This window comes from Bos indicus x Bos taurus, chromosome 15, assembly GCF_003369695.1.
Source record: "Bos indicus x Bos taurus breed Angus x Brahman F1 hybrid chromosome 15, Bos_hybrid_MaternalHap_v2.0, whole genome shotgun sequence".
Taxonomy (NCBI): domain Eukaryota; kingdom Metazoa; phylum Chordata; class Mammalia; order Artiodactyla; family Bovidae; genus Bos; species Bos indicus x Bos taurus.
In genome coordinates this window covers 1738044-1764627 of record NC_040090.1, presented here as the reverse complement: position 1 = coordinate 1764627, position 26584 = coordinate 1738044, and the positions used below count along the sequence as shown (strand labels likewise).

Sequence of the window (26584 nt, the reverse complement as noted above, 5' to 3'; positions counted from 1 at the left end):
CGGGGGTTGCACAGAGTCGGACACAACTGAAGTGACGTAGTGCCAGGAGCCAGCATGAGGAACTCCGCCTGTGGCAAAGGTCATGAGGAAGGAGGTTTGGCATACGCAAAGGCGGGATGGAGCCTCAGGATTCCCCCTGGAAATTCTCGAGCATCTACCCCCAAACCCAGAGTCTGCCTACTTTCTGCTTTGTGCTCTCACCTACACCTCTGACTTTATGGGGGGCTGTCCCCCACTACCTCTCTCTGAAAAAAGAGTTAACTTACAGCTCCAGTTGATAAAGTTCCTGGGTGTGACAGTGTTTCAACCTACAAACTCCTTTGGAAGTCCTCTAGCCTGCCTGAATAAGTTTTTCCGGCCACATGTGATTGTTCAGAGCCTCCCAACTGTGAGAGGCATGAGATGTTCTAAACTGTCTAAATACAGATTCCTTTGAGCAGTTAAAAGATTGATTAGAAATTGTATTGGTGAAGGGTTTCTAACTTGTTTGCTGCCAAGTTTCCATATCCCTTACCTGCTGTGTCCCTGGCAGTGTATTGATTAATATAATTGGTGTAAGTAGTAGCTTTAATGTTTGTAACCTTGGACCCTTGAGTTAATTCTTTTTCTTGTTGTATCCCACCACACCTTTGCCCTATAGGAATGCAACTTTAATGCTTTTGGAGGGTGGCGCCTGACTAATCACCTTGAGAGAAAAATAAGTTTTCTGAAGAAAGGGTCTTAAAATGTTAACAGGCCTCCGGGCTAGAAGATGATGCAAATCACTTAAACTTTTGCATATGATGAGTTTGCAGGAAGAAAGCCTGGCTTACTGCATGACTCTACCCCTTCCCCCATTATCCTCTATGCATAACTTAAGGTATAAAAACTACTTTGGAAAATAAAGTGCGGGCCTTGTTCACCGAAGCTTGGTCTCCCCATGTCGTTCTTTCTCTCACCTTCTGGCTGAATTATTCAGCCTCTTTTCTCCACTGAATTTTCTTGCTGAGTTGTTCTTATTTAACCACTCTTTATATCTTTAATTCTATCATATCCTGATCACTGAAGCTGTCTCCCCTTCGAATTCCCTGGATCCACCAGGGCTGGACTCTGGCAACTTAGCAGCAGCAGTAACAGTCTTTGAAGACTCGCCGCCGCTGCTGCTGCTGCTGCTTCCTGGGTGAATAAACATGTCTGCAATCCCCACAGCTCCTCGAGTCTTCTTCCAACTTCCCTGATCTGCAGTTCTGTTCAGCCGCTCAGTCGTGTCTGACTCTTTGCGACTCCATGGACTGCACCATGCCAGGCTTCCCTGTTCATCACCAACTCCCAGAGTTTACTCAAACTCATGTCCTTTGAGTCACTAATGCCATCCAACCATTTCATCCTCCGTCGTCTCCTTCTCCTCCCACCTTCAATCTTTCCCAGTGTCAGGGTCTTTTCCAATGAGTCAGCTCTTCGCATCAGGTGGCCAAAGTATTGGAGTTTCAGCTTCAACATCAATCCTTCCAGTGAACACCCAGGATTGGTCTCCTTTACGGTGGACTGGTTGGATCTCCTTGCAGTCCAAGGGATTCTCAAGAGTCTTCTCCAACACCACAGTTCAAAAGCATCAGTTCTTCCATGCTCATCTTTCTTTATAGTCCATCTCTCACATCCACAAATGACTACTGGAAAAGCCATAGCCTTGACGAGACGGCCCTTTGTTGACAAAGTAATGTCTCTGCTTTTTAATATGCTGTCTAGGTTGGTCATAACTTTCCTTCCAAGGAGTAAGCGTCTTTTAATTTCATGGCTGCAGTCACCATCTGCGGTGATTTTGGAGCCTCAAAAAATAAAGTCAGCCACTGTTTCCACTGTTTGCCCATCTATTTCCCATGAAGTGATGGGACCAGATGCCAGGATCTTAGTTTTCTGAATGTTGAGCTTTAAGCCAACTTTTCCCTCTCCTCTTTCACTTTCATCAAGAGGCTCTTTAGTTCATCTTCACTTTCTGCCACAAGGGTGGTGTCATCTGCATATTTGAGGTTATTGATATTTCTCCCAGCATTTGTCATGGACCAAATGCCTTGTGGACTTCTTGGATAGGACCAAATACCCTGCAAGGGCAATGACAAGTGTCCTTGTACGAGGGACACAGAAGGAAATTAGAATACATAAGAGAAGACTATGTAAAGATGATGGAAGTAAGGAGAAGAGGTAAAGTGATGTAGGGTCACAAGCCTAGGGATGTGGAAAACTCTTCAGCTTAAAAGGCAAGGACATAGATTCTCCCCTAAAGACTCCAGAAGCTGGCTTTGCCAACACTTTTATTTTTATCCCATAAGACCCATTTAGGGCTTCCCTGGTGGCTCAGAAAACAAAGAATCCTCCTGCAATGAAGGAGACTTGGGTTTGATCCTTGGGTCAGGAAGATCCCCTGGAGAAGGAAATGGCCACCCACTCCAGTATTCTGGCCTGGAGGATTCTATGGACCGAGGAACCTGGAGGGCTACTGTCCATGGGGTCACAAAGAGTTGGACATGACTGAGCAACTAATGTTTTCACAGTTTCACTTTCAAGACCCATTTTATGTTTCTGAATACCAGAAACATAAGGTAATAATTGATGCTCTATGTCACTAAGGTTTTAAAATAGTTTTTATTGCACTATAGTTGATTTACACGGTTTACAATTTTGGGTTAGTTTCAGGTGTACAGCAAGGTGACTCTGCTATATGTTTACATATATCCACTCTCCTCAGATTCTTTCCCATGTAGGCCATTACAAAGTGTCAAGTAGAGTTCCCTGTGCTCCACAGTAGATCCTTATTAGTTATCTATTTTATATATAGTAGTGTGTATACGTCAACCCCAATCTCCCAATTTATCTTTCTCCTCCCTTATCCCCTGGTGACCATAAGCTTGCTTTCTGTATCTGTGACTCTATTTGTTTGGTAGATAAGTTCACTTGTATCCCTTTTTAAGATTTCACATATACATATATCATGTGATATTTGTTTTTCTGTGTGGGACTTACTTCAGTCAGTGTGACAACCTTTAGATCCATCCAGTTTGTTGCAAATGGCATTATTTTTCTTGTTATGGCTGAGCAATACACTGTTGTACATTTTTACCACATCTTCTTTATCCATTCCTCTGTCGATGGACATTTAGGTTGCTCCCATGTCTTCAGTTCGGTTAAGTCACTCAGTCGTGTCCGACTCTTTGCAATCCCATGAATCACAGCACGCCAGGCCTCCCCGTCCATCACCAACTCCCGGAGTTCACTCAGACTCATGTCCATCAAGTCAGTGATGCCATCCAGCCATCTCATCCTCTGTCGTTCCCTGCTCCTCCTGCCTCCAATCCCTCCCAGCATCAGAGTCTTTTCCAATGAGTCAACTCTTTGCATGAGGTGGCCAAAGTACTGGAGTTTCAGCTTTAGCATCATTCCTTCCAAAGAAATCCCAGGGCTCATCTCCTTCAGAATGGACTGGTTGGATCTTCTTGCAGTCCAAGGGACTCTCAAGAGTCTTCTCCAACACCACAGTTCAAAAGCATCAACTCTTCGGTGCTCAGCTTTCTTCACAGTCCAACTTTCACATCCATACATGACCACAGGAAAAACCATAGCCCTGACTAGACGGACCTTTGTTGGCAAAGTAATGTCTCTGCTTTTGAGTATGCTTTATAGGTTGGTCATAACTTTTCTTCCAAGGAATAAGAGTCTTTTAATTTCATGGCTGCAGTCACCATCTGCAGTGATTTTGGAGCCCAAAAAAATAAAGTCTGACACTGTTTCCACTGTCTTGGCTCTTGTAAGTAGTGCTGCAATGAACATTGGGGTGCATGTATATTTTTTAAATTATTGTTTTTCAGGATATATATCCAGGAGTGGGATTGATGGATCATATGGTAGATCATGTCACTGGATCATCAGTCACTAAATTTGTGGTAATTTGTTACAACAATAATAGGAAACTAATACAGCATAGATCTAAAATCTTATTGAAAATATGAAGTTATGCTATACAACTCAACTTAACCAAGTTTCTGTAATAAAAAGCTAGTCAGAAAACCAAACTTTCACTGATGGCCACATAATTGAATTCAGTGTAGTATCTCAAAGGACTTTTAAGGGTACCCAAGACCAAAAGTAATGATGCTGAAGCATTTTGAAAGATCCTTTGGGAAACTTTGTAGGAAGAAGAGAAGAACACCAGAGAAGAGACTTTCAAAGGAGACATTTTGTTTTCAGGTTAAAAGCATGAAAAAGCAAAATTCTTCCCTGAAAGAAGTCTTCTTCAAAGAAGAAAATGGGATATGTTAGCACTAATGATTGACACTGGGTAATTTCAGCTCTGAGACATTTTTTACCGTAAAGGAAAAGCATGACAGCAAGGAGCTAAGCTTCTAATGTTTTGTAATATACAAGAGAAAGAAGACAAAACTATTATAGCAGTGTGGCCTGAGCAGCGCCTGAGCCACAGATAAGCGGATGGCTTTGTTGCTCGTAGACTACCACATTCGTTTGCACTGACGTTTTTTTTTTCCCCCTGATAAGAAACACTTGAAATGGACAATGGTACCATCAACAATATTTCTTTGGGGTGCATTTCCACTGATGCCAGCCACAAAGAACATTTTTGAACCCAAAACTGAGCAATGTCTGTTGAGTTTTTTCTTTATCTTTTGCCACATGGATATAAAACGGTATTTTTTTTTTTTTTTTGGAAAAAAAAAAAATGCTATACTGTGGCAACCCATTTGCCGCATGTGGCCTTGGCCTCGGTATTTGGGGAAAGTGTAACCCATTCTTATCTCACAGGACTGTTCTGTCAGAAACCAAGAGATGGATTTCCCTTCTGAACTCAGAACACCAAATCCTTCAAAATTCTGGAGACAGCATTCAACATATTTCAAGCTCTTCTCGTTTTTTCCCAACTCCCAGTGCTCATTCACAAGTCTTGCATGCAAGACATTCAAGAAGATGTTCTGAAAGGTTTCTTTCCTGTGAAGAAAAGAATGTAAATGTATTCAGCCAACATTTAGAAAGCACCAGGATGGCAGAAAATATGACACCTCCCTTTCCTTAAGGATCCACAGCCCAGAGGAAGAAATAGATGTACACTCCACACACACACACACACACACACACACACACACACACACACAACTATTTATATGCCTGCTTCAAAATGCTCCCAAATAATTGAAAGTGAGAAAATCCTCGGTCATTTATGATACATTTAATAGCAGAGAGTTGGCTAGATATAGTGTAGCATATCTCAAAAAGTCCAACCAAACATCCCATCAAAGGAGAATAACAGTGTATGTTCCTAAAAGAGCAAGGACTATAAGCGGTGCAACCTTCCATGGGGCTGAATTTTCTTTAAAGTTTCTTGTATGAAAACTGTGGGATTGAGAGGTACAAGTTATGATGTATAAAAGGGATAGGCTACAAGGATATACAGTGCAAGGAAACATACTTATTATGTTGAGAAGACTTTTAAATGAAATATAGCCTAAAAAATATTGAGCCTCTATACTGTACACCTGAAACTAATATGATGTAAATCAACTAAACTTCCATTTAAAAATTGAGATGTCAAATTATACTTCACAAAATATCTAAATACACAAGATAATGTTTCTTCCAACAGATAGTTCAACAAAATGTACATCTCAGGGAGATGAGAGCCATGTTGATCTTATGGCTTCATGTGTCCCGAAACCCATCACCACATACCACTAGAGAAGTACAAAAATGCAGTTTCAGGAGCAGAAACATAGGAAAAAAGGATATTGGATTTTTTTTCTTTTGGTGATAATAATCAGGATTTTAGCCCTGATTCTATTATTGGACAAGTTACCTGAGACTGCGTTTTCTCATCTGCAAAATCAGCATAACATCTTCTGTGGGAAGGAGTGGTTGGTGCAGAAGGAAGATCTCAAAGCAATTCTCCCCCTTCTCAAGGAGGAAGAGTTTCCAGGAACCTGTCAGTTTCAAAGTCACTTCACATTTGCCATTGGGTGGGGTCACAAGGGCTCTCAACTGTCTACACATAGGTGAGGCTTTCTCTCTATCATCCTCAAACTGATTCTGGTCTTACTTCCTCAAAGATCTCCAGCATCCTCATGTGCCTTCCTCCTGTGCTACAGTTAAACCCAGAAGGGCAAGATATCCAAATATATATTTGGGTTTAGAGGAAATAAAGAACCGCCTTAGGAGAGGCACTTCATTCTAGATTTCCAGTTATAATGTCAAGTATTATTTAATCCCTATCTACCATTTTTCTCCATGCAAACATTTCTTTTACAATTCTCATGGAAACACAGCTGAGTCAGAGCAGGGTTCAAATATTATTGACTCTCCTGGCTAAATCAATTCTATGTGTTTAGTGTATATTTAGATTTTATTTATTTTTTGATGTAGTGATACAATTATTAAGCATAAATGGATATCAGTGGAAAATAATTGTTTCCTTTTTCTCTGATTCCGTATCACACAGTTACCTTCTCCAGAGGCAACTAGTGATGTGACACATTTATGTAACTTTCCAGAGGCGTTGTCTGGAATTTCAGATGTGCTCTACTGTGATGGCGCACTGGCTACACGATTCTGCCCATCTTAGTTGTTGCTGATGTTGTTGCTTCACTAAGAATATGTTTTTGTTGTTGCTGTTGCTTCAGAATATATTTTTGGAGTTGTTCCCTTATTAGTTCACAGAGGGCTGCTTCATTCTTGTTAACGGCTGTATATTATCCCAGCGTTTGGACTGCACCATAGTAAATCTATCCATGTCGCTACTGAAGGACGGGTTTTTTTCATATGCTATGCTATCATATGTTCATACATCATGCACACCATCCAATTTGGTAAAATCTTCCATTTAATGCACGTATTATTTTACCCAGGCATTTCAATTCTAGGAGTTCAGTTTTCAGTAATACTTATACAACTTGTGCGATGATCTATTTGTGATGACATTTACTGCAGAATTTCTTTTATCAGGAAGAACTGGAGAGAAATCAAGTATGTAAATACGGGCACACAGAATTGTACATCTGCCTCTTGTGGTCATCTATGCAGCTGTCAACATAAATGAAGGATGCCTGTACAAGCTTACGTGAAAGCTGTGTATAACACACTGCTAAGTGAAAAGAGTAAACTGCAGTAGAGGCATGCATATGTTGTAGAGAAAAAACTAACAAAACAATTCATACATACAGAGTTCTAAAAGCAATGCTAAGAGTATCTACACGGGGACAGAAAGATTTTTGGAAATCCAAGTGGGCGAGCCTTCACTTTTTACTTTGTATATTTGTATCCTTTGCATAGGGCTTCCCTGGTGGATCAGTGGTAAAGAATTCTGCACTGCAAGAGATGCAGGTTTGATCCCTGGGTTGGGAAGATCCTTTGGAGAAGGAAATGGCAACCCACTCCAGTTTTCTTGCCCAGGAAACCCATGGACAGAGGAGCCTGGCGGGCTACAGTCCACTGGGTGGTTAGTTCTGGCCCAGCCCTCTGGAGCTGGCACAGTGATCAGCACTCGGTGTGCCCGTGAGAACAGAGCACTGATAGAAAATGTCCCCACGCCGAGCCATGGTGCCAGAGCCCACAGAAGCACCCGGGCGCAGGGCCCGCTGTGCCCCCAGCCGCCTGTCTGCCCCCTGCTGCTGGCTCGCTCCCGGGGGCTGCTGCAGGCGGCACTGTGTTCTAGCACCTCTGATGACTATCTATACGGGTAAGGGGGACGGGCCTGTTAAAGTACCGCTACTCCGGGAAGGATGGGATTCGCGACTCATACTCCCCTGAAAGATGAAGACGCTCTTATGAAACAAACATGGCGTCTACTGTTTCACAAACCTCTGACATCATCATTTTTGTCAACTTCATCTTCTGTGTTAGGAAAGCAGCGGTCTTACTCAGCACTTACTCAGCACTGCTCGAAGTATTGTCAGATTGCGGTATTGAGTCACAGGGAAAGCAAAACATTTCCTGACCATTTGCAACCGCAGGCCTCCAGGTTGAGGTGGATGCCTCTCATCCGAGTCTTGACAGGAGACAGCTGACTGTCTCTAGAGCAACTTCCAGGTCCCGGACTATTGGCCCTGTGGTCTACTCCCGCGCTTTGGCTCACCATCCTGCCCTCTCCTCCAAGCAACCCTTCCCAAATCTGCATGAATCAGATGTGTCAAGATCCTTCCCCCCACCCCCCGCCCCGCAGGCCCCTCGCTGCAGCCCCTCATCCCCGTCCTGAGGGTGAGTGGCCTGACCCTCAAGAGCCAGGGTCTCACCTCCTTCTGAGGCCGTATGACGACTGTCTGATACTCTGGCCAGGCGTCCACCAGCACCTCCAGGTTGAACGGGTTTTTATTTCTAATGTGGAAAAGTGCCGGGGTCCAGCCCCGGCTGATCCACAGAATTCAAAGGGGAGACGGCTTCAGTGAACAGGATACAATAGCTTTATTTAAATATTAATTAGAGATATAAAGAGTAATAGAATGAGGATAGCTCAGCAGGAAAATTCAGTGGAGAAAAGAGGCTGAGTAGCTTGGTTTACGCGGAAAATCAGTATAACCGGTGACGTCAGGTTAGCTCTGACCTCGGAGGCCACAGGCGCCGTCTCAAATAGCGGAAGGTGCCCCCCTCTAGGCGCCTTCTCGAGTGGATCTTAAAAGCCCAGGCAAATAAGTGGTCGCAGAGGACCTCCGTGCTCCAGATGGAAACTCAGCCAGAGGTTGAGATAAAGAATGACATGGGGAGACCAAGCTTTGGTGAGCAAGGCCCGTAGATTTATTTTCAAAAGGGGCTTTTATACCATAAGCTGCACACAGAGGATAATAGGGGATGTGAAATCATGCAAAGTCAGCAGTCTTTGATCCTTATCGAAACCAGGGTTTCTTTTCTGCAAATTTATCATATACAAATGGTTTAGGTGATTTACATCATCTTCTGGCCAGAAGGCCTATTAACATTTTATGACTCTGACAAAGGTTTGTCAATCCATAAGACTTATTTTCTCTAAGAGTAATTATCTTAAGGTTTGGCACCATCCTCCAAAGGTGTTAGATAAAGTTGCATTCCTATAGGGCAGAAGTGCAATGGGTTTACAACAAAGGAAAGAATTTATTACCTTAAGGGTCTAAAGTCGCTAACACCAAGGCCACTACCTATTTTTTCTACATACCAACTATATTAATTAATACACATTTAAGGATACAATACAGGGGATGTGGAAACTTGGCAGCAAGCATTGGCTCATCAATGAAATCTTTTACTAGTTTTATTCTGACAGTTTTTAACTCTCTGAGAGGCTCTAAGCTATTTGAATATCTTAAGCTTCCCATGCCTCTCGTGGCTGGGAGACTGTAAACAATCGTATGCATAGCTGTAGGAGTCCGGGTAAACTTGTCAGGCGACTTAGAGAGCTATCTGAGGGGTTTGGATTTAAACACTCCTAATGCCCAGGAACTTTATTAACTGGAGCTGTAAGTTAACTCTTTTTTCAGAGAGAGTGAGATGGTGGTGGGGGACAGCCCCCAGAAAGTCAGAGGTGAGAGCACAAAGCAGTAAGGTAGGCAGACTCTGGTTTTGGGGGTAGATGCTCGAGAATATCCAGGGGGACTCCTGAGGCTCGATCCCGCCTTTGCGTATGCCGAGCCTCCTTCCTCATGACCTTTGCCACGGGCGGAGTTCCTCATGCTGGCTCCCGGCAGAAAAGGGTGCCATACACCTACAAGAGCAACAACAAAGCAGGAGAGGATGAAGTTTCTCTTTGAGACAGGGTCTTGCCTGTGGCACAGGAAGTAAAAGCAGGAGTTAGAAGGACTTGATGGGGGACTTCCCTCATACTCCAGGGGCTAAGACTATCCACCCCCCCCAGAGCAGGGGGCCCAGGTTTGATCCCTGGTCAGGGGACTGGATCCCACCTGGCGCAGCTAGGGGCTCACATGCTGTGGCAAGAGATCCCACGTGCGAGAGAGGCCTGGTGCAGCCACAGAAGCAAATAAACATTTTTTTAAAAGAAGGACTTGAAATGGCAGGACTGGTGGTTCCAAGATGGCATGTTGGACTATTCATCGAAAGACAGCCACACGCCTTCATGGTGATTGCAGCCACAATTTATTACTCCCTCCACCACGCTCTACCCTCCGTCACGTCCTCAGACCCCTCCACCCTGGCTCCTGCTCAGGGCCGATCACAGAGGCTCACAGTTCCACTGGTTCCAGTCAGAGGGCATTGGCACGTGGTTGAGGCTCTGACTCATCTTCTGCATGATCTGGTTCTTGGGGTCCACATGAGAGTACACAGGGAAGCCCCGCTTGAGCAGACACTGGGCCTGCTGGTAGATGGCGTGGGTGACGAGCCCCTGGGCCCGGTACTCAGGCAGGGTGCCTGCCATCCGCATCTCTCCCGTCTGGTCCATCAGGGACCAAGACACAGGGGTCCCCTCGGGCCCCAGCAGGCAGAAGTTGGGGAAGCTCTGGATACAGCGCTCGATGAACCTCAGGCTCCTCTCGTTGCCACCGAAAAGCCAGAATCTGTTCACCACAGCTGCGTGGCTAGGATCCACAGATGAGAGCTTAAACATCTCTGGGTCGCTGTGGGTGTTCCAAGAGAAAAGCACAGTCTGTGAGTTTAGAGGTTTGCATCTGTCCCCACCTCTATTGTCCTGAGAGAGAGAGAGGAGGTGGAGGAGAGAGGGCACACAGACTCCTGGACTGTGGCTGAGCTTGTGAGGATGGAGGACGAGAAAGAGGCTGCTGCTGCTGGACTGAGTGAGCTAGAAGGGCAAGACAGGTCGGAGAGGGCAGCGCAGGCCTGACATGCTCCAGAGGAGAGGACCTGGTGGCCTATTTTAAGCAGGGAGAAACACAGCTTGAATTACATTTTTTCAAAAAGCTTATTCTGGCTGCCTTGAAGAAGATGGATTGTGGGGAGCCAGGGTAAAAGCAGGCAGACAAGGCTGGAGGCTACTTGCATATGAGAGGTGTGAGTGGTGCAGAGTAGCTTTTATCAAACTCACATGGCCTTTGGTTTGCCATCGCCAACTGGTAAGTTCTTTACATCCAGCAAGGACGGAGTCAGTTCCTTTATTGTCTCAGATGCCATGTAGAGAATGTTTTTTGATCGCTTGACTTTGAAGGATTTCGTGGCTGCAAGATTTTGTATTACTTCATTCAGGCTGGACTGTGTACCTAGATGGGATTATAAGGAGACATGCCATGATTTAAGTCCATTCTAAGGAAAAGCTCTCCAGTGGAGTAGGAGTATCTGAGGATTTATAGACAGAGAACTTTGGGGATAGACTTGGGGCTGCTTCCCTGGTGGCTCAGCCAGTAAAGAATCCACCTGCAATGCCAGAGACCCGGATTCGATCCAGAGTTGGGAAGATCCCCTGGAGAAAGAAATGGCAAAACAGTTCAGTATTCTTGCCTAGAGAATTCCACTGACAGAGGAGCCTGAAAATCTACAGTCCATAGGGTCACAGAGAGTTGGACAGGTCTGAGCCACTCACACGTTGGTGGTGCTGCTGTATGACTGGGGTTATGTAGTCAAGATCTGTACAGTTTTCCTTGTTTTACAAAATTGAAAACATGTCTAGGAATTCATTCAGTCATGGTCATACCTAGACCTAAGTTTCCTGGGCTACATAACCGTGTGGTTCTGATGACCAAAGAAGGTGAGCTATCATCATTAGAGTTGCCACCATCTATGGAGAACTTACTGTGTTTCCAGTATGGTAGATGATTGCAGAGATGACTGCAGGGATGGTCCTCAGTTTGCCCACATGTCCTTGTATCCATTCCCTGGAATAGTCCCCCTCCTGCACTGCATCTGACCTTGGCCATATGACTGGATTTCACCAATTGGGAAAGAGTATATTGATGCAGGGAGGGGCTTAAAAATGCTTGCACGTTATGGCTCACCATGTCTTTGCATTTCTGTTTCCTTGAGATCAACACCGCGTGAATAGGCCTAGGCTAGCTTGCTGAGGAGGTGTGCGCCTATTGTATGACCACAAGTAGCCAGCCCTGACAGTCAGACCATCTTTCAGATATACGCTAGGCCATGCTAGAGAAACCAGACCATGGCCCACCCATCAGCTGACTGCAGTTGCATATGAAAACCCAGAGGAGACCAGCAGAACAACCGCCTTGCCAAGCCCAGCCCACCTGTCAGTTCACAGATTTATGAGCTTTCCTATGCAGTGAAATGAACTGAAACATCTGGGCATTGTACTCAGCAATTCCTGGTCAAGATTTCATTGAATCTTTTCAACACTGCTGTGTGTTGGGTCCTTCGTTGGAAGGACTGATGCTGAAGCTGGAACTCCAGTACTTTGGCCACCTGATGCGAAGAACTGACTTGTTTGAAAAGACCCTGATGCTGGGAAAGATTGAAGGTGGGAGGAGAAGGGGATGGCAGAGGATAAGATAGTTGGATGGCATCATTGGCTCAACGGACATGAGTTTGAGAAAGCTCCAGGAGTTGGTGATGGACAGGGAGGCCTAGCGTGCTGCAGTCTATGGGATCACAAAGAGTTGGACACAACTGAGCAACTGAACTGAACTGAACTGATTATTCTCAATTCTATATATGTAAATCATGATCTCAGATAATGTCTCTGGCTAGGATCACATAGCAAAGTCACAGGCAAATGCCAACCTAGGTGGTCTGACTGTGGATGCTCATAACCACGACAGCTGTTCTCTGTGACCTGAGAGGTGATCTAAGAACAGAAGTCTCTGGGGCAAGCTCTGCTCTGATACCCAACCATCCTAAGGCACCCTGCAAGTGAAGGGTGAAAGTCTGCAAGTGAAGGGTGAAAGTCTGCAAGTGAAGGGTGAAAGTCTGCAAGTGAAGTGAAAGTCACTCAGTCATGCCAGAATACTGAAGTGGGTAGCCGTTCCCTTCTCCAGGGGATCTTCCCAACCCAGGGATTGAATCCAGGTCTCCTGCATTGGAGGGGGATTCTTTCCTGGCTGAGCCACAGGAAAGTCCCTGGGGAAAGCTCTGCTCTGATACCCAACCATCCTAAGATATCCTGCTTATGTCTGCAAAGTGTGGCACAAATCTTGGCTATCCGGGGACTATGTACAGTCCTCTATAGAAACCCATACAAGCTTGGAGGGTGTTTCTTCCCCTTTACATGTACAGTTGTAGTTGAACAACAACAACAAAACTGTTGACAGCAGGTGGAGGGTCTGGAGCTTGGAGAAAGGACGTAGATGACAAGAAGAAATTGCTAGGATGGAGAGGTGAGTCCATTCCTGTTACTTACTTTGGATCTGCAGATGCTGTTTCCAATTGATGACTTCTGGTAAGTCAAGGAATTCCTGACAATTCTTAAGATCTTCAGAGTAGACATGGTAAGTATTAGTGTAGTGATCAAGGTCATCTTTCATGTCCTGTTGTCATAAAGAAATGGGGGACAAAATAAATTTCTTATTTTTCATAATTTTAATCCTTTTTTCCCTAAAATCTACTAAACTGTGGTATTTTTCAGTACTAAAATATTGCTGTCTGTATTTGTGCACTACAAATTTTTCTGAATCATTTAAGCTATGAGGTATAAGCTATAAACTATTCAGGTATTCAAATTATGATGAAAAACTGAAGAATATTATATACATTGTGTCAAAATGTCCTCTCAAACAAAGGCACAACTATCTAGAAACCACTTTTCTATATTTTCATTTTCTCAACAGGGATAAAAGCAATTGACAAGGAAAAGTTTCTGTTGCAAGAATAAATTTTTCTTATTTCAAATACTTCTTGAATATATCAACTAGAGGATGACAATATTAAATTTAGATATTGATAATTCTGGGTTGAAATTTCTATCTATACTTAATTAGGACAAAGAAGATGAAAACCTATTAGAAATGCTTACTCACAATATTAAACTAGTTAACAAACTGTAATTACAGAAAAACAATGAAATCACTTATGCAGAAAAATCCTGTCAAATTATTAAAAAGGGTGTGAGATTGTGTGCATGAAAAAGTCACAGAAAAACATAACAGCTAGTGCAGAATTATAGAATTTAAAAAATGTTTGGAATACATTTCATAAAAATACATTCACAACTCAGCAATGACATCATTAACAAATTTTGTTTATTAATATCCCATTGAAGACAAAAGATCAAATAATTTTATTTCAGTTCAGTGTTGTTTCTTTTTTTTGCTTTTATTTTTTTGAATTTTATTTTATTTTTAAACTTTACATAATTGTATCAGTTCAGTGTTTATCAATATGTTTATTCATTAAACATGTTTTTTTGTTTCCAGTTTTTAAATAACATTATTTTTAGGAAAAGTATATTTATATATTTATAAAGCTATAATTTTGCTGGATATTTTTAATGAAGTTAAAATGTTTTGTCTTTGAAATGTATTAACTATTTAGTTTTACTACTTTTTAATATTTTTAAAATGCATATAGAAATTCTAAAATAAGTTTGCTTTTATAATCACCTTAGCTAACTGTCTTATTTTATACCTTCCTATTTTTGTCCTTGCTACCTTCTCTGGTTAGAATGTCCTCCATTCTTTTTCAGCCTAACAAAGATGTATTTATCAACAAAATCCAGTTCTGATGAAACATCCATTCAGAGGTGTCTCTCACCTGATTCTGCAACTTCCGTCTTCAGCCTCCACAGCTCATCAGTTTTCACCAGTGATTTCTTTGTATGCTGTACATTTTCTGTTCTTGTACACTTTGTGCTAAATTATCATTTATTTATCTATCTATATTTCCCTCCAGACTCTGAGGTTCTTGAGAACAGGAGCCTGTTTGCTGTCACTGCGTTTCATCTCCGTGTCTCCAGGGTCCACCACACTGCCAGGCACATGCTAGGCACGCAGCAAAGATAAACGTAACACGTTCACTCCACACCTGCCCCTTACCTGCTCCTGAGGGCGGATAACCACGGTCTGAAAATCAGGCCACTTGTCCACCAGGGCCTTTAGATTGAATGGGTTTCCATGGTTCATGTGCATGACGGTCCCATAAACCTGCAGTGTGCAGAGGAAGTGAGGGGGTCAGCCTATCAGGAAGGGATGGCAAAGTACCTTCTTTGATCAGGACAAGGCTTATTTCTATGAAATTATGAAATGTTATAGTGGAAAAAAGACAAATAGGGCATCTATGTCAAAAATCTCCACATGAAACCTTTTTTTTTTTACCTGAAATGAGAAATTTTCTGCCCATCTAATATAAATCAAATTGCCAACATCTATTGGATCATAGAAAAAGCAAGAGAATTCCAGAAAAACATCTAATTCTGCTTCATTGATTACACTAAAGCCTTTGCCTATGTGGATCACAACAAACTGTGGAAAATTCTTCAAGAGATGGGAATACCAGACCACCTTACCTGCCTCCTGAGAAAGCTGTATGCAGGTCAGGAAGCAACAGTTAGAACTGGACATGGAACAATAGACTTGTTCCAAATTGAGAAAGGAGTACATCAAGGCTATATATTGTTGCCCTGCTTATTTAACTCATATGCAGAGTACATCATGCAAAATGCCAGGCTGGATGAAGCACAAGCTGGAATCAATATTTCCGGGAGAAATATCAATAACCTCAGATATGCAGATGACACTATCCTTATGGCAGAAAGTGAAAAGAAACTAAAGAGCTTCTTGATGAAAGTGAAAGAGGAGAGTGAAAATGCTGGTTTAAAACCCAGTGTTCAAAAAACTAAGATCATGGCATCCGGTCCGATCACGTTATAGCAAATAGATGGGGAAACAATGAAAGCAGTGGCAGATTTTCTTTTCTTGGGCTCTGAAATCACTGTGGATGGTGGCTGCAGCCATAAACTTAAAAGATTGTTCCTTGGAAGAAAAGCTATGACATACCTAGACAGCATATTAAAAAGTAAAAGCATCACTTTGCTGACTAGTGTCTGTCTAGTCAAAGCTACAGTTTCTCCAATAGTCATGTATGGTTGTGAGAGTTGTACCACAAAGAAGGTTGAGCACCAAAAAATTGATGCTTTCCAAGTGTGGTGCTGGAGAAGACTCGTGAAAGTCACTTGACCAGCAAGAAGATCTAACCAGTCAATCCTAAAGGAAATCAACCCCAAATATTCATTGGACGGACTGATGTTAAAGCTGGAGCTCCAATACTTTGGCCACCTGATGTGAAGAGCTACTCAATGGAAAACTCCCTGATGCTGGGATGGACTGGGGGCAGGAGGATGAGATGGTTGGATGCCATCACTGACTCAATGGAGGTGAGTTTGAGCAATCTCTGGGAGACAGTGAAGTACAGGGAAGCCTGGTGTGCTGCAGTCCACGGGGACCCAAAGAGTTGGACACGACTGAGCAACTGAAAAACAATAAATATAACTCATACATGCATATCGCAAAATGTTTGGACAAACAAAGTTAGTGATCTTAAGAACATCACTCTTTTTTTTTTTTTGTAGGATTTGTTATCTTTTCCCAGACTGTCTTCTAGTCATACCCATGTGCTATGCTTAGTCACTCAGTCGTGTTTGACTCTTTGCCACCTCATTGACTCTTGACACCTCATGTTTGACTCTTTGCCACCTGCCAGGCTCCTCTGTCCATGGGATTCTCCAGGCAAGAATACTGGAGTGGGTTTCCATGCCCTCCTCCAGGGGATCTTGCCAACCCAAGGATTGAATCCCAGTCTCCCACATTGCAGGTGGATTCTTTACCATCTGAGCCACCCGAGAACTTCATGGACATACACAATTTTACAAATGTAAAATGATCAGATACATGATCTTTCCCCCCACTGAATAAATCGTGGAAGTACTTCTATGTTCATAAATATAAAAATTTTTAAATTATGTTCTAATTGCTGCAGAGGATTCCATTATATAGAATCAGTACCACAGTTCATTCGTACCTTTGCCTGTTAAAGGTCATTTCAGCTGGTTCCAAATTTTCATTTTAACAGATAGCTCTTCAAAGAGCATGCCTGCACAGACATCTTTGCATGGGCACCTGCTATTTCCTTACATTATCCAGAAGGTAATTACTAGTTGAAAGTTTATGGACACATTTAAAACTCTTTCACATGTCTTCATAACCCCTTGGTGGCAATTTCCTCCCACCAATAAGCAAAGGCTACAGCAAAATGCTCAAGAGAATGGACTGTGGAATCCAGCAGCCTGAGTCCAGTCTTGGAATCCCAGCCCCACCGTGTTGCACAGGATGTTGAGAGAGAGGGAAGAGCAAGGAGAGAATGTATGAGGGCACCCTTGCGTCTTAAATACTCTAGTTGTTTGGGGGGTGGGGAATGCAGCAGAGAATGAATTCTACCATGGGCCTCGTGACTCTTGTGGACATGAAACCTCTGCAGATACCAGCATGGAAACTGCCAGAGACCAAAGGTGAAAATAAAAAAAAAAAACAAGTTATCCAGTTGAATGACTTCTACCGTGGTTAATGGTGACCAAAGACTGTTCAACATCTTTCCCTCCTACCACTCTCCACCTCACGTGAACTAGTGATGTTAGATCATGGAGAAAGAGGAGAAAAGTCTATGTTGCCTGATCTTACCTGAATGTACTGTTTTCAGCCACGAATGGAGGCTTGAAATAGAAATTCAGTGGAGTGTTTTTACACATCGGCACCTGGGGGGTGTAAAACTATTTTATGTGCTTGTGTTTAGTCACTCAGTTGTGTCTGACTCTCTGCAGCCCCATGGACTGCAGCCCACCATGCTCCTCTGTCCATGGGATTCTCCAGGCAAGAATACTGGAGTGAGTTGCCATTTCCTACTCTAGAGGATCTTCCCAATCTGGGGATCAAACCTGCGTCTCTTGTGTCTCCTGCATTAGCAGGAGGATTTTTTACCACTAGTACCACCTGGGAAGTCTGTAAAACCATTTTATATTAATATATGATTCATTACAAGATCTGAAAATACGTGTAACTGTTCTCTTTCTTATTCCTCTGGCTGAATTAATTAAAACCTTTTTTCTATTGAACTCTATAGTGAGTCAGGCAACTACTCTAAATTGACTCAACTGGAGTTCACACACAATAAAATGTACTGAATAGCCAACACTGAGAAGGGCAGATGGACATTATCTGAACTGAGACTCAAGTACTGAGTTCCAGGTTACAGTTCCATTAAAAGTACCTGGCAAACAAGTACCGTAGATTTGAACTAGGGTATAATGTGCATCTCCAATATACAACCAATACTGTTTCTTCAGGAAAGCTGGGGAGCCAAGAGGACCACCTTTTCTTAACACAGAGATGGTCCACATAAGGGCCTTGGACCCACCAACAGTTTTCTCGAAATGTTTGGAGTCCACTTAACTTGAGGAGAAAGTTTTAGGCTGAAGAATATTAAAAAATAGCTACTCACCATAAAAAAATATCTTAAGCAAATGTTCTTAAAATGTATGATTGATCTTATCTCTAAGAAAAAAATGGACTGTTTCTCTCAGAATTTGCCTGGATCTTAAGGACTTATCAAGTGAAAGGTAACAGAGATTTGTATTTAGTGGGATCCACTGAAGGGGGTGGTTTTTTAGTTTTAAATTAGTTGATCTGGAGTCATTTTCAGGCAGTAATTTAAAGACAGGGTGAGTTGTTTCATTCGTCCATTTTTCTCTTTTTCAATATTTATTTGGCTGCCCCAGGTCTGAGTTGCAGCACATGCGTCTCTAGTTGCTGCCTGTGCCCCTTTAGCTTGGCACGTGGGATCCAGTTCCATGGCCAGGGATCGGAACTGGGCCCCCGCCTTGGAGTGTGGTGTCTGAACCACTGGACCATTAGGGAGTACCCCCCTTAGTCTATTTCTAATAAATGAAGCCATATGATCTAGAAATAAAATACTGCCAGCACTTTCCACCTTTATACTGAAAGAAGGAGCAGAAAAATCTATTAGAGAGTGAGGGGGTGAAAAATGCATTTACCTAATCTCAACTGTATGCATCTTGTAGGAGTGTCTGACAAAACAGTAGAAATCTAGTTTCTAATCTGACCTAAGAAACAAAAAATATTTCAGGGGAAAATGATTTTACACACACACACACCCATTGTTGCTGTTGTGCAGTCACTCAGTCATATCTGACTCTGCAACCGCATGGACTGCAGCATGGCCGACCTCCCTGTCCTTCATGATGGCCCAGAATTTGCTCAAACTCCCCACAGACACATGGTTGCATTTAAATTCCACTGGAACGGACACCATCCCTTTCATTGCTAAAGAAAAACATAGGCGAGGACCTCGGCCAGTCAGTAGAGCTGCTATGGAACAGTTCTGGATGGGGGCGTTTATGAGTATTCCCTATTTAATCCTAACGTTTCTGATCAATTGTACTAGGTGAACAGAGATCCTCAGTGTCAGACTGACTATCAAAATAGTCTGATGTGCAGTATGTTCAGAGAAACTTGGAAATTTAAGTCAAATAGAAATTGATTCATTGGTAATTTCAAAGGCGGCTCATGATCTGGCAACTGTTCCTTTAGGGAAAAAAAATTAAAAATTAACAAGCAGTCTTAGCTAATTTTGTAGGAGAGCTCTGGGCAAATTCCCAGTGCTATTATGGAATGTTTCTTAAAAAGAAGCAAGGGAACACTTTTTTATTCAACTTGGAGAAAAAAAGCAATGTTAGGTCTCAGGCATTCCTATGTTCATACCATAGCACTGCAGCTCACTATCTGGGGTAGCGGGCAAATCACTTCACCAAGCCTCCATCTTCACAGCAGTGATGTGGGCATAACAGCGAACATCTTGCAGAGAGGTTATGCATGTTAAACCAGAGGAAACATGCTCTAAGGCCTAGCACAGAATAGGCACTTAGCAAACACTAGTCTCTCTTCTTCATTTGCAGGAACTTCCTAGTCCTCACTCCCCAAGGGGAAAATTCCCCAAGAATTTGCCATTCTCACCTTTAAGGACATAGGAAGGCTCTTCCTCAAGGATTTCTCCAGCATCTGCAGCATCTGGGCACCTTGCAGCAGGAACATCATGCAAGACACGTAAGCCTAGAGAGACAACCAGGCAACAGCCATGAGTGAGAGGAGCCGGAGGAGATTCAGGAGCAAGAGGAGCGGGTTCTGTGCTGATTGCCAGAGCCCTCTTCAGTGTCTCTCTTCTATTTCTCACGTGTATACAGCTTATAGTCTAATTATCTCTAGTTATAAACCTATTTATACATATTGATATAGAAAAACCACGCAAATACATAGTCCCATTTTCAATACCTAAAGATGAAATGTCTATTTTGATCCACGTGTCAAAGAACTGGCTCATTCATTCACATTGTATTTGTTTTTACAATTTTTTGTTGGCATATCGCTGATTTACAATGTTGTGATAGTTTCTACTAGACAATGATCCCTTTTGTTTTACTTCAGACAGAACAATCACTCCCTTTTCTCTGCTCTCGTAAGTGCTTTTGCATACCTGCGTTACGTAACTTGTTACTCTGGGCTAGAGTTTACTTTTCCAGACTGTATTCACCTCTGGGGCAGGAACCTCATCTTATTTATTATCCTATCTGTTACACTTCTTGCACTCAGTTGAGTTCAGTTGCTCAGTCGTGTCCGACTCTTTTGCGACCCCATGGACCGCAGCATGCCAGGCCTCCCTGTCCATCACCGACTCCCAGAGTTTACTCAAACTCATGTCCATTGAGTTGGTGATGCCATCCAACCATCTCATTCTCTGTCATGCGGCACATAACATGCCCTCAGTAAGTGGGTGATGAGGATGATTTGATGCAAGAAATGCTGTATTTACCTGTTTAGTAAGTCCACCTTCCAGAGACATAGAGATTGATTAATCCAATCAACATATATGTATTGAGTACATAATATATGCTGGACATGGGAAAGGTTTCCAGTTGCTTTGTACTAAGGTATGTCTTGAAGAAAAGTCCAGAGCCTTGTCGTGTATTGGAGGATTTTTTTTTTTTTTTAATCTATTTACTTTGGGTTTTACTGGGTCTTCCTTGCTGTTCAGGCTTTCCTCTAGTTGCAGCGAGGCGGGGCGGTTCTCAAGTTGCAGTGCACGAGTTTCTCACTGCAGTGCAGGAGCTTCTCACGGCAGTGCTTGGGCTTCCCACTGCAGTGGCTTCTCTTGTCATAGACCATGGTTTCTAGGGCGTGTGGGCTCAGTAGTCGTGGCCCCAGGCTCCAGAGCACAGGCTCAGTGGTGCACAGGCTTACTTGCTCCGTGGCATGGGGGATCTTCCAGGAACAGGGGTAACACCCATGTCGCCTGCATTGGCATGCAGAATCTTTACCACTGAGCCACCAAAGAAGCCCTGTTTCAAGATCTTAGGACTGTAAAAAGGATAGCATTCCTGAAGGCTAATCTTACCTTTCATCTCGAGGCAACTCATAAGGAGTTACCCGAGTATAAGATGACCCCTGTGGGGTGAAGTCAGAAGAGCCATCATTAAAAAGTCTAAGAATAATAAATGTTGGAGAGGCTATGGAGAAAAGCGAACCCTCCTCCACTTCTGGTAGGAATGTAAATGGATGTAGCCACTATGGAAAGCAGTATAGACGTTCCTCAAAAAACTAAAAACAGGGTTGCCCTTTGATCCAGCAATCCCACTCATGGGCACATATTCACACAAAATTGTAATTCAGGAACATATATGCACCTTTTGTTCACAGCAGCGCTGTTTACACCAGCCAAGACATGAAAACACCCTGAACGCCCATTGAGAGAATGGACAAGGAAGACACAATATATGTACACACACGCACACATATATATACACAGTGGAATAGTACTCAGTCATAAAACAGAATGAAATAATACCATTTGAAGCAACATGGACGGATCTAGAAATTATCATACCAAGTAAAGGAAGTCAGAAAGAGAAAGATAAATACCGTGTGATATCACCCGGAAGTGAAATCTAAAATGTGACACGAGGGAACATATGTGTGAGTCAGAAACCGACTCAGAAACAGATGTGGAGAACTGACTTGCGGTTGTTAAGGGGGATGGTGGTCTGGAAGGGAAGGATTGGGAGTTTGGGGTTAGCAGATGTGAGCTATTACATATAGGATGTTAGGGTCAAGAGCAAAGTTCTACCATACAGCACAGGGCACTATACTCAACATCCTGTGATAAACTATAGTGGAAAGGAAAGTCAAAAGGAATATATAAAAATATATATGTGTTCAACATGTATAACTGGAGAATTTTGTTGTATAGCAGAAATTAACACAACATTATAAGTCAACTATACTTCAACAAAGTTTTTAAACAGTCTGTGGGGTGTAATATCACCATATTTCCTGAAAAGCATAGGGTTTAGAACCACCCTTCACAGATGCAGATAGGAACCAAAAACCAAGCTTGGTGGGTAGACTGAAAACAACTGAGCCCGAGATTCATAAATCAAGTAAACTGACAGCAACCGAAACAGGAATCTGGACAGACTACAGGGCTTTGGACACACTCACCCTGAGCTGCAGAACTGGGTAACAGGCAGCTTCCTGGGGAGTGAAATCCGAACCTTTGACTTAGTTATTCCCAGAAGAAGAAATTAACCCAAAGAAAACAATCCAAAAGGAAGCAAAAACGCTCTCAGCAGAAACTGATTAAGCTACATGAACATAATAAGCAAGGACTGAACAAAAGCGCAGTGTGCAGCTGAGAGGAAGGAAATATGGACTATGATACAGCTCCATGATGGTCACCTCTTCTTCATACACAGGGACGGGCGAGAACAGTTAGAATGAGAAAATGTAGGACATAAAACAGCTCATACACCATAAATTCAAAAGAGAGCACAAAAAGCTAGATTATGGTGGTAGCAATTTAAGTGAATTCTTTAAAGCAAGTTTATTACAGCAGATCTGTTCTGTATTCTTGTCCTTACTCACGTGTTCATTTCCTCTCTGACATGAAGTACAACAACTTTCTTCTCATTCAAGGAGACGAAACGCTGCCTATCTTAAAATATAACCAAAAGGAATAAACAGGGTGATGTTTAGAGTGTCATCTTCACATATTCAGTTCAGTTCAGTTCATTTCAGTCGCTCAGTCATGTCCGACTCTTTGCGACCCCGTGAATTGCAGCACACCAGGCCTCCCTGTCCATCACCAACTCCCGGAGTTCACTCAAACTCACGTCCATTGAGTCAGTGATGCCATCCAGCCATCTCGTCCTCTGTCGTCCCTTTCTCCTCCTGCCCCCAATCCCTCCCAGGATCAGAGTCTTTTCCAATAAGTCAACTCTTTGCATGAGGTGGCCAAAGTAGTGGAGTTTCAGCTTCAGCATCATTCCACCCAAAGAACACCCAGGACTGATCTCCTTTAGGCTGGACTGGTTGGACCTCCTTGCAGTCCAAGGGACTCTGAAGACTCTTCTCCAACACCACAGTTCAAAAGCATCGTTTCTTCGATACTCAGCTTTCTTCACAGTCCAACTCTCACATCCACACATGACCACAGGAAAACCATAGCCAAGTGCTCCATTTACCCACACGCTTCCAGGAAAAGCCCAAATCTTTCCTCATTCCTTTATTAGTTCAGATCTGGAAAATGCAAGATTTTTTTCATGGTATGTAACAAGTTGCGTTTTCCAGAATAGGTGCTGGATACACTTTTTCTTAAGTTCAAGCTATTCCTTTTTCTTATATTTATCATCGTATTCTGAGCATAATACAATATGAGCAGTTTGATTTGTCTTATGTAAGTGGAGAAGGTGTCACAGAGCAATGATTATCCTTTTTTTTTGGAACGGGTATTTACCTGGAAAGCTGTCTTCACACCAAGCTTTGCAGGAACACCTGAAGAGGAGCCCTCTGTAGATGATGAAATTTCTCTTTGATGCAGTCAGTTTGGTGGTGTCTTGCTGAGTGCCTTTAGGGATGCTTTCTGCAGAAATTGCTAAGCGGAGGCTTGCGATGTGGACCTTGCACTGAGGCAAACAGTTAGGAGCCAGTGTTCATGAAATCCAGCCCTTGCCATCTGGGTCTCGTGTTGCGGGAATGGGTTCTGAAAGGTTGGGAGGCTGCCAGTGTGCATGTGAGCTCCTCTTTGTGAAACACCAGGCTGCTCTTTGCCCACAGGCCCTGCTGTTATCTGAAATCCAAGCTGCAGGAAACCAATAGGCTGGATCCCAGGTCACACTTGGTAGACAGTACCTCCCTCCTCCCCTTTCCGGTCTCTGTTGTTGCCCTTTTTAGTTGCTAACTCGTGTCCAACTCTTTTGCAACCCCATGGACTATAGCCCTCCAGGCTCTTCTGTCCAGGCAAGGAACTGGAGTGGGTTGCCATTCCCTTCGTCAGGGGATCTTCCCCACCCAAGGATCAAACCTCGTCTCCTGCCTTGGAAGGTGGATTCTTTACTGCTGAACCCCCAGGGAAGCACTTCGCATTCTCAAGCACCTGCAATGAGTAAGATATTAGGAAAGATAGGGCTCCAGTGTGATTTGCATAATTTGATCTCCCTTTTTACGTATATTCAGAGCCAATCATTTGCAAGAATCCTAAAGCTGCGGGATCCTCCTTTTCCTAGAATGAGCTGTGTTCTCTTCCCTGTCCATTCTGAGGCTACAGTTAAACATCTCCACAATGGGTCAACTTGGGCCTGAGTTTCACTTTTATCAAAAAGGAAACTAAGGCTCAGTGTGGCTGAGTTAGACAGAATTTCAGTCCAGAGCCTTTCATGCCCAAGTACCCTGGATCCCACGTGAACACTTGTCCTACCACCCTCAGAAAAGAAAGCTGGGTTCATAGAGAAGATAGTCCACTGGGTGAAACAACCAAGGAAGGACGTTTGAATCATCTGGGTCATTGTCCTCATCACTCTTATCCTTGTTTACGGGTCAGTGGGCAGTTTCTTTATGGAAGGAAGGAGTCACTCTGATCAGAGGAGCAGGGACAAGGGTGATTAATGTCTGGAAAGTCGAGAAAGCTTGTACGCTCCTTCAGTCCATAGACCAGCACAGCACAGATTTGCACACGGTTACCTCTGCCTTCCCAGAATATTATTGCTCCATCTTGTCTCCTAGGGTTAACGTTTGCTAAATTATTCATTAGTCTTCCTCCAAGGTTAAAGGCTGTGGAAGCGCTTTTGTCTCAGAATGGCCATCATCAAAAAGTCTACAAATAACAAACGTTGGAGAGAATGTGGAGAAAAAGGAGCCCTCGTACATTTTGGTGGGAATGTAAACTGGTGCAGACACCATGGAGGATGGTATGGAGGTTCCTTAGAAAAACTAATGGACGGACCATATGATCCTGCAATCCCACTCTTGGTCATATACATGGACAAGACAAAAACTCTAATTCAGAAGGATACGTTCACTTCAGTGTTCATAGCAGCACCATTTACAATATCCAGGACATAGAATCCACCTAAATGTCCATTGGCAGATGAAATGAAGAAGACGTGGAATAGCTGTCTTCACTCCCATGTTCGTTACAACATTATTTTACAATAGCCAAGATAAGGAAGCAACGTAAATGTCAGAATGATGGATAAAGAAAGTGTGGTACATACCTACAGTGGAGTATTACTCAGCCTTGAAAAAGGAGGAAACACAGCAATATATGACAACATGGATGAAACTTGAGGACTTTATGCTGAGTGAACTAAGCTAGTCCCAGAAGGACATGACTCCCCTTACCTGAGGTATCTAAAGTAATGCTGCTCATGGAAACAAAAAGTGGAGTGGTAGTTAGGAGGAGAGGGAAACAGGATGAGCTGCTTATCATTGAGTATAAAGTATCCACTGTGTACAATGAAAAAGTTCTAGAGGCCCTCTCTACCATACTGTGTTCACAGATAACAACACTGTCCCATACACTGAAATATTTGTTAAGATCTCATACTATTTTTCAGCTACAGGAAAATAAATACATAAAATTTAAAAGTAGGGGGACAAAGCAGTCAGAGACAAAAAGACATATTGCATTGAGGGAACAACAACAATCGCCCTTGGCTTCTTATCACTACAAAGTTAGAAAGAAGTGCATCAAGAGCATAAAAAAGGCTTCAGGAAAAACATTGAAAAAATTCTACGTTCAGTGAAAATATCCTTCAAAGTAAGCAGGTAATGTACTTTATTACTGGAATCTGTGCTGTTTTATGTTCTCAGTACTCAGGAAATTCCAGTGATATGATGATGATCACAGCTGTGATATAGAAATCCTGTCTTAGATCAGCAGTTTCAGTTCATCTTCCTGAAATGAGGAAGTACTTCTTCCTCAATGTATTGGCTTGGAGAATTTTTTTTTTCTACCACTGATACATCCATCCCCAGTATATCTCTTCTCCGATAATCATACCTGTGTTACACTAATTCATTAGAGATGTGAGCATCTTGTTGTCTTAAAGTTTTGTGCTGTGCTGTGCTTAGTTGCTCAGTTGTGTCTGACTCTCTGCAACCCCATGGACTGTAGCCCACCAGGCTCCTCTGTCCATGGAATTCTCCAGGCAAGAACACTGGAGTGCGGTGCCGTTTTCCCTCCAGGGGATCTTCCCGACCCAGGGATTGGCAGGTGGGTTCTTCACCACTGAGCCACTGGGGGAGCCCCGTATACTCTAGAGAGAAATTCGACAGTGCTGGAAACAGTATGGAACACTGGAATAGGGAGTTGCATTCATCCTTTATCGATTATGGGCACT

The 26584-nt window shown here is 43.0% G+C and overlaps 2 protein-coding genes across 3 annotated transcripts; both read right to left on the bottom strand.

Moving 5' to 3' along the window:
- Positions 1 to 2032: 2032 nt before the first annotated feature.
- On the bottom strand, positions 2033 to 10071 carry LOC113905982 (glycine N-acyltransferase-like protein 2). Its single transcript, XM_027564017.1, has 5 exons — positions 10064 to 10071; positions 8262 to 8376; positions 7540 to 7700; positions 4732 to 4971; positions 2033 to 2078 (listed from the first exon to the last, which is right to left on the bottom strand). The coding sequence occupies exons 1-5, from the start codon at positions 10069 to 10071 to the stop codon at positions 2033 to 2035; spliced, it is 570 nt and encodes a 189-aa protein (XP_027419818.1).
- On the bottom strand, positions 10067 to 24005 carry LOC113905237 (glycine N-acyltransferase). 2 transcript variants are annotated; one of them, XM_027562237.1, is made up of 6 exons: positions 23701 to 24005; positions 19869 to 19964; positions 14883 to 14990; positions 13253 to 13379; positions 10994 to 11165; positions 10067 to 10568 (listed from the first exon to the last, which is right to left on the bottom strand). In XM_027562237.1, exons 2-6 carry the CDS (start codon positions 19947 to 19949, stop codon positions 10166 to 10168), a joined length of 891 nt encoding a protein of 296 aa, XP_027418038.1. In that variant the 5' UTR covers positions 19950 to 19964; positions 23701 to 24005; the 3' UTR covers positions 10067 to 10165. The 2 variants fall into 2 exon arrangements, with proteins under 2 accessions (XP_027418038.1, XP_027418037.1); XM_027562236.1 differs by lacking the exon at positions 23701 to 24005 and adding an exon at positions 22830 to 22934.
- Between the last annotated feature and the right edge of the window lie 2579 nt (positions 24006 to 26584).

Bases quoted from the DNA above. Each gene is read 5' to 3' on its own strand.
- LOC113905982 (XM_027564017.1), bottom strand. The intron at 4,972-7,539 runs GTGCTCTGTTCT...TTTTCTTCACAG, and splicing joins CGTGGGGACATTTTCTATCA to GAAAGAAACCTTTCAGAACA. The intron at 2,079-4,731 runs GCAAATGGGTTG...TTGCCCTTGCAG, and splicing joins CGAGGCCAAGGCCACATGCG to GGTATTTGGTCCTATCCAAG.
- LOC113905237 (XM_027562237.1), bottom strand. From the start codon at position 19,949: ATGATGTTCCTGCTGCAAGGTGCCCAGATGCTGCAGATGCTGGAGAAA. The intron at 14,991-19,868 runs GTGAGAATGGCA...TGCACACTGCAG, and splicing joins GCCTTCCTATGTCCTTAAAG to GTTTATGGGACCGTCATGCA. The intron at 10,569-10,993 runs GTGAGTTTGATA...GAACACCCACAG, and splicing joins GATGGCAAACCAAAGGCCAT to CGACCCAGAGATGTTTAAGC.